Consider the following 13142-nt stretch of genomic DNA (forward strand, 5'->3'; position numbering starts at 1 on the left):
AGTCATCAAAGTTTGAGTTCAATTGACTTAAAGTTCAAATAAGTTATTGTTTATTGTCCAACTTCATCAGTTTTCGACTTGTTTGATAAACTGATATTTTCACGCTTCATAATTTTTCCTAGAGGAAAGTGTCGCACAAAACCAAAAATGTCTTCTCTCTGTCTTTTTACGTTTGGCAAGTTGCCTATAACATGTCTGTGCCAAAATAACACCCATCCTCTTGTCTGTCTTTTAGCCTTTGGAGACTATAGCTTCCCAAGAAATGACAAACGCACCAGATGAGATGCTGTGGCCTCTGATAAAGGTTTTCCACCCAGCTGGTTTAGGGTGTTTGATATGTACTGCCCATGGGATATCCCTCAGGTTGACTCAAATGAAGTAAAATAGGCTTTATATATCAGGCACATAATCAGTTACTTGGCATAATACAATTATAATGTAATCAACAGGTCCATCCAGATAAACTATCGAGTTCCATTTCATCCTTGTTCACCATTCCAAATAACTACATATTATAACATAACATTGTGTGATGTAGTTTCATAAAATGTCGTTAAAACCCCCCTTAACCGCCGCCGGTTCACATAGTGACACCAATTCTTAATCTCCTTCTCCTTCTATTTCCTAAAGTCCGGCAATGAAAAGTGCATTAGCATTCTAGCTTGTCATGTATATCTAATTGGCTTAAAATGTGATTTGAAGTTGATTTGTGCATAAAGGGCGTCGCTTTATCCGGATTGCGGGCTCTAATCTGCTCGGTGTCGCATGAGCGCCCTGGGAAGCCTGTTTGAGCAGCAACTTTAAGAAGCAGGAGTATAAATGACATAGGATACCTCTCATTAAATCCTCTCGACAAAATAACCCTTCCTCCTGCTATCATGTCCTTAAACCATGAGGGGGAGAGAGAGGTTAGGCACGTTTGGTTCTTTGGAAGTTGTGGGAACATGTGTTTTTGGTTTCACATTGGTTGTGGGAACAAAGTCATATGTTTCCTGACCGATAAAACTGAATGTTTTTTAAATGTTCTGAGAACAGAAGTGTAGCTTTTGCCTATTCTGGGAACGTATATTTTTAGATTGCAGGGAGATTCTGAGAACGTTTTACTCTGGTACCTTGAACGTTTTCCTGGGGTGGGGTGGGGGGGTTATTAATGATATGAGAACAGAAAGTATAGGTTATTTGGAAGTTTTTAAATAACTTCCTTAAAACTTTTACTGAATGTTTCAATAAGACTTTTACACAAGGCGCTACAGAGGGTAATGCATAGGCCCAGTATATATATCACTGGGGCTGAGCTCACTGCCATCCAGCACCTCTATACCAGACAGTGTCAGAGGAAGGCCCTAAAAATGGTCAGACTCCAGCCACCCAAGTAATAGACTGTTCTCTCTGCTACAGCACGCCAAGTGGTACCGATGCACCAAGTCTGGAACCAACAAGACTCTGAACAGCTTCTAACCCCAAGCCATAAGACTGCTACTTTTGACTCATCACATACACTGCTGCTACGGTTGATTATCTGTCCCTTTATTCCTAGTTAGATGTCCATCTATGTCAATGACCTCGTACCCCTGCACATCCACTCAGTACTGGTACCCTGTGTCTATAGCCAGTTACCACTACTCATTGTGTATTTGTTCTTACTTGTATTATTCCGTGTTTTACTTTTCTATTATTTCTCTATTTTCTTTCTCTCTACATTGTTGGGAAAGGCCCGTAAGTAAGCATTTCACTGTTATTCTACACCTGTTGTTTGCGAATCTAATGCCATTTTTGTTGTTGATTAGATGTAATAACACTGTTAGCTTATTTTGGGTTAACTGTTTTGAACTGCAAGCACAGATAGGACACATGGAAATTCATTTCCTCAGCCATTAATCATGCAAACACATGCATCTTTTAGTGTGACACGGCATTAGATTCAGATTGTTTGTGTCGCACTGCTTTGCTTTATCTTGGCCAGGTCGCAGTTGTAAATGAGAAACTGTTCTCAACTGACCTGGTTGAATAAAGGTGAAAGAAAAAGATTCAAACCTAAAATCTTCTGTTTGCTAATTAGTCTCCTGCGCCACCAGGATGGAGCTAGCATGCCGTGTTTTATTACACATACAAAACTATTCAAACAGAAGCCAGGTAGTTCAAGATTGATGTAGAAATTGGACATCTATCCATGTCCTTAGGACGTTGGGAGATTACTTAAACACTGGCCATTAGGGGCAACAATGAGCACTATTACCATCAAGTAGGCTTGGGTTTTGCTACGGTGGGCATAATCCCGTCTCTGGATCAGAAGATTGCGTGTTCAATCCCAGTCGTGGACACTGTTTTTTAATTATTGGTTTTAACCTGAGCCCAAACCTTAACCCTTACCTTAACCATTTGGAATGAGTGCCTAAACTTAACTATTAACTTCTACATTTGACTGTGGATAAATGGAATGATACAGGGCAGCAGGAGCAACAAAAACACTTAGAAATATGACTTTTGGTGAACGTGGAAGCATGTCTAATTCTGCAGTGAGAGTGTGAGGGCTTGTTACAAACAGGACCCATTTCAAAGGGAACAAGGACTCATGAAGATCAGGTGTGGCCAATTAGTGGGTGCAGCCATCACACCTGAACACACTAACAAGATAGAGGATAGAGTTTTGTTGATGCTGAGATGTTTTGAAATGCAATTCTTAGAACGTTCTCTGAATGTTACTAAAGTTTTTGGTGTATTTTATGGAAAGTTTTCTTCACGTTCTGAGAATGAAATGTATGTTTTTAAATAACATTCTTCGAACTGTCTCTGAACGTTATTAACTTTTTCTTGTGCTTTTGATGGAAAGTTTCCTTCAAGTTCTCAAAAACAACTTGAGAACATAACTTTAAATAGAACCATGAGGAAACGTTATGTTGAAGAACTGCAATTCCCACAGAAGAACATTGTTTTTTAGCATTCTTGGAACAATTTGAGAACATTCCCAATGTCAAACCAGTTGTAGAACGTTCCTAGAACATTACCAAAATGCGAACTAAATGTAACCATGTTTGAACTTTTAGGAAACGTTCTGTTAAAGTCATGAATTAAGAACAAAATAATGTTTTTGTTTTTTGTCATGTACAATGCCTTGTGCTGAGAATGTTCCAAAGACAAGCGACTATCTTGTACCATTCCCGAGAAGGTTGTGGGCAGGTCTTATGCAAAATAACCATAGGACAACCATGCTCTCACCAAGCTCTCTAAGAAACATATGGTTCTCAGAATGTTATGTGCTAGCTGGGAGAGAATTATCAAATGTCATAATTTCTTGTGGCTGATCCTAGATACCTAAACAAGAAACTTAACTCCAACCATATACAGAAACAGATAGGACAGTATAAGGACACCATGTAGCCTGATTTCAATTAACTGTCTGTCTATGGGCCTATGGGGCATATTTGCTCATATTCCACCCAGTCTGTAGTAGATGAGGAGACGCCGCAATGTGGCTGATGATTACAAGCCACATGCGTCGAGGGCGGTCTGCAAGCCAGATGTTTTGGGAATTAGCTTTTCTTCTTGGGTGACATTTATGAAACCTTCTAAATCATTTAATTAAGAAAAATTCCCAAATTGATTAATCATCTTGATTAATCAACTTTGGACTTATTAATTTATAATGAATGGCACACATACACAATCCATGTCTCAATTGTCCCAAGGCTTAAAAACCCGTCTTTAACCGGTCTCCTCCTCTTCATCTACACTGATTCAAGTGGATTTAACAAGTGACATCAATAAGGGATCATAGACTGACCAGGTGAATCCAGGTGAAAGCTATGTCATGGAAAGAGCAGGTTTACTTCATGTTTTGTACACTCGGTGTATGACATCGGCTGATGGAGAAGGCAGAGAAATGTGGCAAGCCACTGAAAACATCTTGAGAATGTAGGCTATACTAGAGTTTGATAAAGAAGGAGGAGACGCGGTTAAGGGAGTAATCCAACCAGCGGGTAAAAAGTGCTGTTTAGATGGCTCATATTCCGCTGTAACTGTACTGTACAGTATAACACCGACCAAACTCGCGCATGCATCATACATGGGAGGAGAAAACCAGGCTGTGCGCACTCACAGCCACAGCACATCTCCACACACAGACACACACATCTCAGTGTTTTGACTTAATTCAGGAAGACTGGATGTGGAAGACAGAGCATGATCCTGTGGGAAAATACTACAAGCATTAATAGCCATCATTTCTAAAGAATCGTTGGATTGTTTGATTACCGTGAGATTCCGTTAGTAATGTGTGTAATTTACACTGGTGGATTGCCTTGGCTATTTTTTATTTTCCTTTCTCCTCCTTTCTGTCCGTTTTTGTTTTCTTTATTCATTGTGCCCTATGAAGGCAATTAACTATCCCTCCTACCAATCCTATTGAAAAGAGGGCAGAAAAAAAGGGACATAAGAGCAGCAAATCCCTTTTGATTCCTCTTGTAGCGCTCAATAATTAAAGAATGTGTTGCCTATCACTCATGGAGGGGATCAAGTCTTCCGGACTGTCCCACGCGCTCAATGTGCTGCTGCTGTCCAGAGCATCACTACAGAGATAGACAGAGAACGTGAAGAGAACAGCCGCAGCATCCTGCAGCCGAGCCTGGAAAGACACTTCAGCTGCACTAGACAAGGACTCATTTAGCAACCTGTCTCCTCCGTCTGACTGTCTCCTCACCAGATTCATTATTATAGGAAAGGCTCCTCGTTGCTTTTTCCTCTCTAAAGTCCCGTTCTTTGGAATGTGGTGTGGTGAGTACACGTTGATACATTACCTGCTCGTTGATACCCTGCATGGGAGAATGACAGGGTTTCAGATAGATGAATAACCCGGTTGCCTATAGATCACTTTTATAATAGAGTGACTTATGTAATACGAGATCTCATGATTTATTCTAAAAAATAATTGGTTTATTTCCATGATCAATTCTTATGATGAGTTTTATTTATGGGTCATGGTTGGGGAGCAGGAGGCAAACAGATGTATATCTAGTAGGCCTAGATTTATTTGTGCTTCAAAATAGAATTGTTATCATAATTAGAACCAGATATACAAAGTGCTTGGAATTCAGATGCGGAATTTTGACATTTGCCTGCTCTGTTTTCATATTCTAATTGAAGACATAATGAAGATCCTCGCACTGCTTCTGGGGATGAAAGCCGCGTGCATCCTGCTGGTTTCCTCGCTTTCAGGCACGGGGGCAGTCAACAACAGCGGCCGGTGGTGGTAAGTAGTTAAATTAATCTGTGAGGGATTCATTCAATTAAATGCGCCTCCTAATGCTCAATGCTCATTTCAAGGAGTCCATGCGTGGTGTGGCGGTGTATTGCCTGGAATATGCAGTGCTCTGCTTCCAAGTCAACTGAATCAACACTAAAACGTTAGGCCTGTTCCATGCTCAAAATAATAATGTGTTATTGTTGGCTCCAGCTTCATCATTTCTGTTAATTTCTGCTAGAAAACCAAGCACTAACCACAAGCCATTAAGATTTGAGGGTTTTAGGATAACACCTTCCAATTTAGAGCGAGTAGGTTAACTAACTCGATTTAGCCAGTTTTCAATCGAAAGGAATTACTTTCTCCATTAAATCATTTAATATAAAGGAAGTATTATTTTTCAATATGATAACGATTTCGTTTTTTTGGGAACGGTTGCAGCCCATGTTTATTCAATTTACCCCCCTTCCCCTCTCCCTCTCTCTGTCGCTTGTAATTTTGACAGTGTGGCTTGAACGGGAGACAAAAAAATTCTGTCCAATGTGGGATAAATTAAATATGGATTTATTTCGTGGCAGAGAGCCGTTCCATTCCAGGTCCTATTCAGGGTCCTATATATTGTCATGCTCGTATTTTCCAAGTATGCTCAACATTCCACTCTATATAGGATATACTATAGGATAAATATACATTCCCTCGCCAATGTCTGCATACATTTGTTACAAACTATAAAACCAACATGTGAAATAGTGTGCCTTACACTAGCTTAAGTGGACAAATATAAATCAAATTTTAAGTAGGCTTATAGACCATGGCATACTACGCATTCTGTCACTGCAAAGACATTAAGAGAGAACAGCAGCATGAATAATATTTAACTGAATAATCTAAATGATAACGCAGACCGCAATATCATTCGTTATGGAATATGGCAGCCTTGCAATGTCACTGGAGTAAGCTATAGTTTGTATTTATTTTTGACATGGGTCTGACTTCTAAACCAATCATTATCACTGCAATAAGACAAGAAAATAAAGAAAGAAGATACATAGCGAGAGAGAAGAAAATTGGATAGAAATATTTATCTGAAGATGGGATAATAACGTTCCAAATCCTGGACCGACCGCGTTATACTGTCTGGCCCGTGCACTCTTAGAACACAATACTCTGGGTAGAACCAAAAAGGGTTCTATGCTTGCTTCATATATGGCACCCCTTAAGGTTCTATATAGAACCTAATTTGGTTCCATACAGAACCCTAAATTGAACCCAAGGTTTCTATATGGAACCAATTTTGGTTCAGTAAAGAAGAACCCCTGGGGTTCTGATCAAATAACCCTACAAAAAGGTTCTGTATAGAACCTTTAGGGGTGCCATATATGAGGCATGCAACATAACCCTTTTTGTTTCTATCCAGAACTTTTTTTCTAAGAGTGTGGTCAGTCAGTTAAATAATGATGTGTCTTTCTGATTGCCAAGGGGTTGCAGGAGACACAACAATTAGGCTAAGTAACTGAAACCATAAATATAGTAGGCTGGCAATGCAATATGGCAGTCATACTGCGGCCAATAATGGCAGCCATAATCACATCAGATAAAATAGACTGTATTGAAGTTGTTTGTTATTACTTTTGTGGCTGATACTCAAATTCCAATTAAATGTTTCCATCACCCATTATGATCAGAATCTTATATTAATAAATATATTTGAGCCAAATTGTTTTTTGTTAAAGGTCAATACATTTTTTAAAGGTCAATCTCTCTCTCTGACTAACTGATTCCACCCTCTCTTCTCTCTCTCTGACTAACTGATTCCACCCTGTCTTCTCTCTCTCTGACTAACTGATTCCACCCTCTCTTCTCTCTCTGACTAACTGATTCCACCCTCTCTTCTCTCTCTCTGACTAACTGATTCCACCCTCTCTTCTCTCTCTCTGACTAACTGATTCCACCCTCTCTTCTCTCTCTGACTAACTGCTTCCACCCTCTCTTTTCTCTCTCTGACTAACTGATTCCACCCTCTCTTCTCTCTCTCTGACTAACTGCTTCCACCCTCTCTTCTCTCTCTCTGACTAACTGATTCCACCCTCTTTTCTCTTCGTCTCTACCAGGGGCATTGTGAACGTGGCCTCCTCTGCAAACCTCCTCACCAACTCTAAGAATGTCCAGCTGGTACTGGATCCCAGCTTGGGCCAGCTGAACCGTCGCCAGCGTCGCCTCATCCGCCAGAACCCTGGGATCCTCCACGCCATCTCAGCCGGCCTGCACACCGCCATCAAGGAGTGCAAGTGGCAGTTCAGAAACCGCCGCTGGAACTGCCCGACCACCCACAGCCCGGCAATATTTGGCAAAATTGTCAACCGTGGTGAGTTGTCTGTTGTCCTTCTGGGCCTCCTCACTAAGGCAACAGGTGGACCGTTTTGGTACAGAATGTCATGGAATCTTGGATTCTCTAGTAGGCCATTTGGGAAGGGAAAAGTCTATGTTAACATATCTTGAGATTTTGACATTTAAAATTAAAAAATGCTCCATATTCTATAGCGCTGAAGATAATTTATGCTATTGTTGTGTCAGGTTGCCGAGAGACAGCGTTTGTGTTTGCGATCACAAGTGCAGGAGTGACCCATGCGGTGGCCCGCTCCTGCTCTGAGGGTGCCATCGAGTCATGCACCTGTGACTACCGTCGCCGGGGGCCTGGGGGCCCTGACTGGCACTGGGGCGGCTGCAGCGACAACGTGGACTTTGGCCGGATGTTCAGTCGGGAGTTTGTGGACTCCAGTGAGAGAGGAAGGGATCTCCGATACCTCATTAACCTACACAACAACGAGGCAGGGAGAATGGTGAAGGAGACATTGTTGATTCACAGATAGCACTTCATGCTGTATGTTCACTCTCTCACTTTTTAGTGATTATCCGTTATCAACCTATTTTTCTGAACTTCATCCATTTTCTTTCATGTTTATTCTCTTCACGTTCTTCCAAGATTTCTTTCCTCTTCCCTTTCCTCCATGTTTAATTTGCTCTTGATGTTCTTCCACCTTTTCTTTGCTCACCGTCTCCACATTTTAATTTCTTCATCTGTAATCCTTTCTGCCTTCTCTCTCCAGACAGTGTCATCAGAGATGCGTCAGGAGTGTAAGTGCCATGGCATGTCAGGGTCATGCACCATCCGTACCTGCTGGATGCGTCTACCCAGCTTCCGCGCTGTGGGGGACTTCCTGAAGGACCGCTTCGACGGAGCTTCCCGGGTCGTCTATGCCAACAAGGGTTCCAACCGCGCCTCTCACCGTGCCGATCCAAGCAATCTCGAACCCGAGAACCCCTCCCACAAACCCCCGTCATCCAGAGACCTGGTCTACTTTGAGAAGTCACCCAACTTCTGCACCTACCACGGCAAGACGGGTACCCACGGAACCTCGGGGAGGACCTGTAACAGCTCGTCTCCGGCGCTGGACGGGTGTGAGCTGCTGTGTTGTGGTAGAGGGTTCCAAACTCAGACTGAGAAGGTCACTGAGAGGTGTCACTGTACGTTCCACTGGTGCTGCCATGTTAGCTGCCTCAACTGCACCAGCACACAGACGTTACACCAGTGCCTCTGATCACAGGAGAACCAGGACAGGGGCTCAGAGATGGAAACGGACAGGCTCTTTGGGCAGGTGGTGTGTAGATAGAGGAATGGTGTGGTAGAGAAGGGAAGGACTAACTCCTTAAAGGGTTAATTGGGGGGTTGAAAAGTGAATACAGGGAGTACTAGAGCTTAATCAATGTTTTGTTTTGTGAGGAAAGAAAAGAGAAAAGCACAACAATGATTACAGGGTGTAGAAGGAGGGTTTGTGTATGTGTGCTTGCTCCTGATGCTCTGCTGTAACAGAATATGTTAGTGTGCTTACTGGGAATTTCAATGCTGTAGCTATCCAACCATGTAGAATGGAATGGAAACCAATCCTCACTATGGCTTCCCAACACCAGTAACAAGACCAGAGGCAGATTGAGTTAAAGGAAGTAGTTACAAAGGAAATAGATTTGTGGCTAGAGATAAACAACCAAAATTAGTCTGAGAGAGATGCTGGGATTTGTGTCTTTCACCCACTCTGACCTTACAAGATACAACTAGTGTCTCTGTCCCCTCTCCATCTCTCCCTTCCACGACAGAGAGATGTGATGGCAGAGGAGGAGAGGGGAGGGAGGAGAGTAACGGTTGCTGAACACAATGTCAGACAGATGTCTCTGTGGCGGGAGAACCACAAGCATGGGCTCTCATAAACCGGTGAAGAACTGTGACAAGAGGGTGGTTATTTTAAACATCACTGTTTTGTTTTCTTTTGCTGCAGTTCTACTTTTCTCACGTAAAATTGTGTGAAGTACATCTCCCAGGATGTGCTGTCTTCTCCCCCAATTGCTATGTACTTTGGTCCTGGACGTGGACCAAGCCGTTATGATTTCCTCTCTAACTCACCACACATGCCCTCTTTGTTTAGATTGCTCTGGAATCCGCTACACCTCAACCCGGAGTTACCGCGGTGATTTACTGCACCATGGTTACTGACGTTAAAGGACTGGACGCTGTAGCCGCATCCAAGGATAACACAAAAATATTCTACAGTTTTATAACAAACTGGAATTCACTATGGGAATCATATGTATGAATAGTTTGACTGTAGTATCAATACACTGAATATTGGAGAGAATAACTAGATGTACAGTGCCTTGCGAAAGTATTCGGCCCCCTTGAACTTTGCGACCTTTTGCCACATTTCAGGCTTCAAACATAAAGATATAAAACTGTATTTTTTTGTGAAGAATCAACAACAAGTGGGACACAATCATGAAGTGGAACGACATTTATTGGATATTTCAAACTTTTTTAACAAATCAAAAACTGAAAAATTGGGCGTGCAAAATTATTCAGCCCCTTTACTTTCAGTGCAGCAAACTCTCTCCAGAAGTTCAGTGAGGATCTCTGAATGATCCAATGTTGACCTAAATGACTAATGATGATAAATACAATCCACCTGTGTGTAATCAAGTCTCCGTATAAATGCACCTGCACTGTGATAGTCTCAGAGGTCCGTTAAAAGCGCAGAGAGCATCATGAAGAACAAGGAACACACCAGGCAGGTCCGAGATACTGTTGTGAAGAAGTTTAAAGCCGGATTTGGATACAAAAAGATTTCCCAAGCTTTAAACATCCCAAGGAGCACTGTGCAACCGATAATATTGAAATGGAAGGAGTATCAGACCACTGCAAATCTACCAAGACCTGGCCGTCCCTCTAAACTTTCAGCTCATACAAGGAGAAGACTGATCAGAGATGCAGCCAAGAGGCCCATGATCACTCTGGATGAACTGCAGAGATCTACAGCTGAGGTGGGAGACTCTGTCCATAGGACAACAATCAGTCGTATATTGCACAAATCTGGCCTTTATGGAAGAGTGGCAAGAAGAAAGCCATTTCTTAAAGATATCCATAAAAAGTGTTGTTTAAAGTTTGCCACAAGCCACCTGGGAGACACACCAAACATGTGGAAGAAGGTGCTCTGGTCAGATGAAACCAAAATTGAACTTTTTGGCAACAATGCAAAACGTTATGTTTGGTGTAAAAGCAACACAGCTCATCACACTGAACACACCATCCCCACTGTCAAACATGGTGGTGGCAGCATCATGGTTTGGGCCTGCTTTTCTTCAGCAGGGACAGGGAAGATGGTTAAAATTGATGGGAAGATGGATGGAGCCAAATACAGGACCATTCTGGAAGAAAACCTGATGGAGTCTGCAAAAGACCTGAGACTGGGGACGGAGATTTTTCTTCCAACAAGACAATGATCCAAAACATAAAGCAAAATCTACAATGGAATGGTTCAAAAATAAACATATCCAGGTGTTAGAATGGCCAAGTCAAAGTCCAGACCTGAATCCAATCGAGAATCTGTGGAAAGAACTGAAAACTGCTGTTCACAAATGCTCTCCATCCAACCTCACTGAGCTCGAGCTGTTTTGCAAGGAGGAATGGGAAAAAAATTTCAGTCTCTCGATGTGCAAAACTGATAGAGACATACCCCAAGCGACTTACAGCTGTAATCGCAGCAAAAGGTGGCGCTACAAAGTATTAACTTAAGGGGGCTGAATAATTTTGCACGCCCAATTTTTCAGTTTTTGATTTGTTAAAAAAGTTTGAAATATCCAATAAATGTCGTTCTACTTCATGATTGTGTCCCACTTGTTGTTGATTCTTCACAAAAAAAATACAGTTTTATATCTTTATGTTTGAAGCCTGAAATGTGGCAAAAGGTCGCAAAGTTCAAGGGGGCCGAATACTTTCGCAAGGCACTGTATGTGTAGGAGATAGATAGTGGTGCTGCAAGAAACTGGGGTGACCTGCCAAATAGTGAGATCTGTAATATGGCAACCCTGTTCCTAAAATGCCAATGACCAGAGCAAAATTGTGAGACTAAACACATTGCCCTGCTGTGGAAAACTTGATAAGTGTGTAAAGATAATCCATTATCTTCCCTTCCAAGTTTACAGTGGACAGACAGAGGGTTTTACCATTCAATAGGTGCTGCATCTAGCTGTGAACTAGACTTGACTATACAGTCACTACTAAGGGAAACGCATTGTATATCAGCTCAGAGAATCAAAACATTGTAAATAATATATATAGAAATATATGTTTATGCTGAAGTTACTCGCAATTTTAGGGAAGAATGACTTGCGCACCTGTCATACATAAGCCAATTGATGGAAGGAGAGAAAATATGCTATCATTAGTCATAAGTCAGGTCGTGTTTTATTGTTAAACTGTTATTCTGTTTATTTCCTTAAATGTAGTTTACACATTTTTGTGGAGGGCAGGAAACGGAATTTGTTAGAAACCTGACGGAGCATTCTTCTTTTTTCCGTACTCATTTTCTCTAATGTTTGTCATGTTTGTCATGCACTGAATATTACCATTTATGTAAATACAAACATATTTATTACTGTGAATGTAGCTTTAGCTTGTTTTGTATTGTATAATAGAACAATAAAGTTTATATTTTCAATGAAGTTGGCATGAAAATCAGCTCCTGACTGCCCTGTGTGTCACTGGCAGGGTATTATACTGTATCTTAGCTCCATTAATGAAATCAGTTGATGTTATATGATGGGCATATCATTTCTGTGCTTGGGAAGCTATGTGAAAATGAAGGTCCCATCCTTGTGTTTCCCAGTATGAATCCCATTACTTAGAAAACACAGCAGCAGGCACACACACTCTAACATACAGCCCTGCAACAATGCCTATCTACTCCCAAACTCCACACCACAGAAGGATCCAGATTCCCAGAGACCAGGCCACATAGCTTAACTATTACATAGGATTTTAACAGCACCACATTTTTTTGCTTCATTTACTTAAAGCAGGAAAAAATAATGAAATAATAGAAGAAATAATGAAAGCCTGCAGTCGTCCCTAAACCCTCCACTCACCCTCCCCGAACCCCCTGGCAGTCAGGCCTTTGCTCAACCACAGGAGTTTGGAAGGCACGCTGCTAGATCCCCTTAGCCTAACCCAGCTCACCGCAGCACAGCTAGGAGCTACCAAGGGTCAGTCAGGCTGAGCGGCACTCAGCTGCACTCAGCCTGCAAACACAGACCCGCAGCCTAAAGGTCCAGCCATGAGAACACAGACCCGCAGCCTAAAGGTCCAGCCATGAGAACACAGACCCGCTGCCTAAAGGTCCAGCTATGAGAACACAGACCCGCAGCCTAAAGGTCCAGCCATGAGAACACAGACCCTCACAGACCCTCTACCTCACTTGCTTTGGCAATGTTAAAACATGTTTCCCATGCCAATAAAGCCCACGAATTGAATTAAATTGAATTGAAATTGAATTGAGATACAGACAGACAGAGAAGGAAAGAC

The 13142-nt window shown here is 42.0% G+C and overlaps 1 protein-coding gene across 1 annotated transcript; it reads left to right on the forward strand.

The window, feature by feature from the left end:
* Positions 1–4077: 4077 nt before the first annotated feature.
* LOC110531239 (protein Wnt-1-like) lies at positions 4078–10000 on the forward strand. Its single transcript, XM_036988718.1, has 5 exons — positions 4078–4770; positions 5140–5245; positions 7348–7601; positions 7811–8076; positions 8344–10000. The coding sequence occupies exons 1-5, from the start codon at positions 4761–4763 to the stop codon at positions 8833–8835; spliced, it is 1128 nt and encodes a 375-aa protein (XP_036844613.1). The 5' UTR covers positions 4078–4760; the 3' UTR covers positions 8836–10000.
* The last annotated feature ends 3142 nt before the right edge of the window (positions 10001–13142 follow it).

The sequence above is a fragment of the Oncorhynchus mykiss genome, chromosome 9 (assembly GCF_013265735.2).
Source record: "Oncorhynchus mykiss isolate Arlee chromosome 9, USDA_OmykA_1.1, whole genome shotgun sequence".
NCBI classification, from domain to species: Eukaryota; Metazoa; Chordata; class Actinopteri; order Salmoniformes; family Salmonidae; genus Oncorhynchus; species Oncorhynchus mykiss.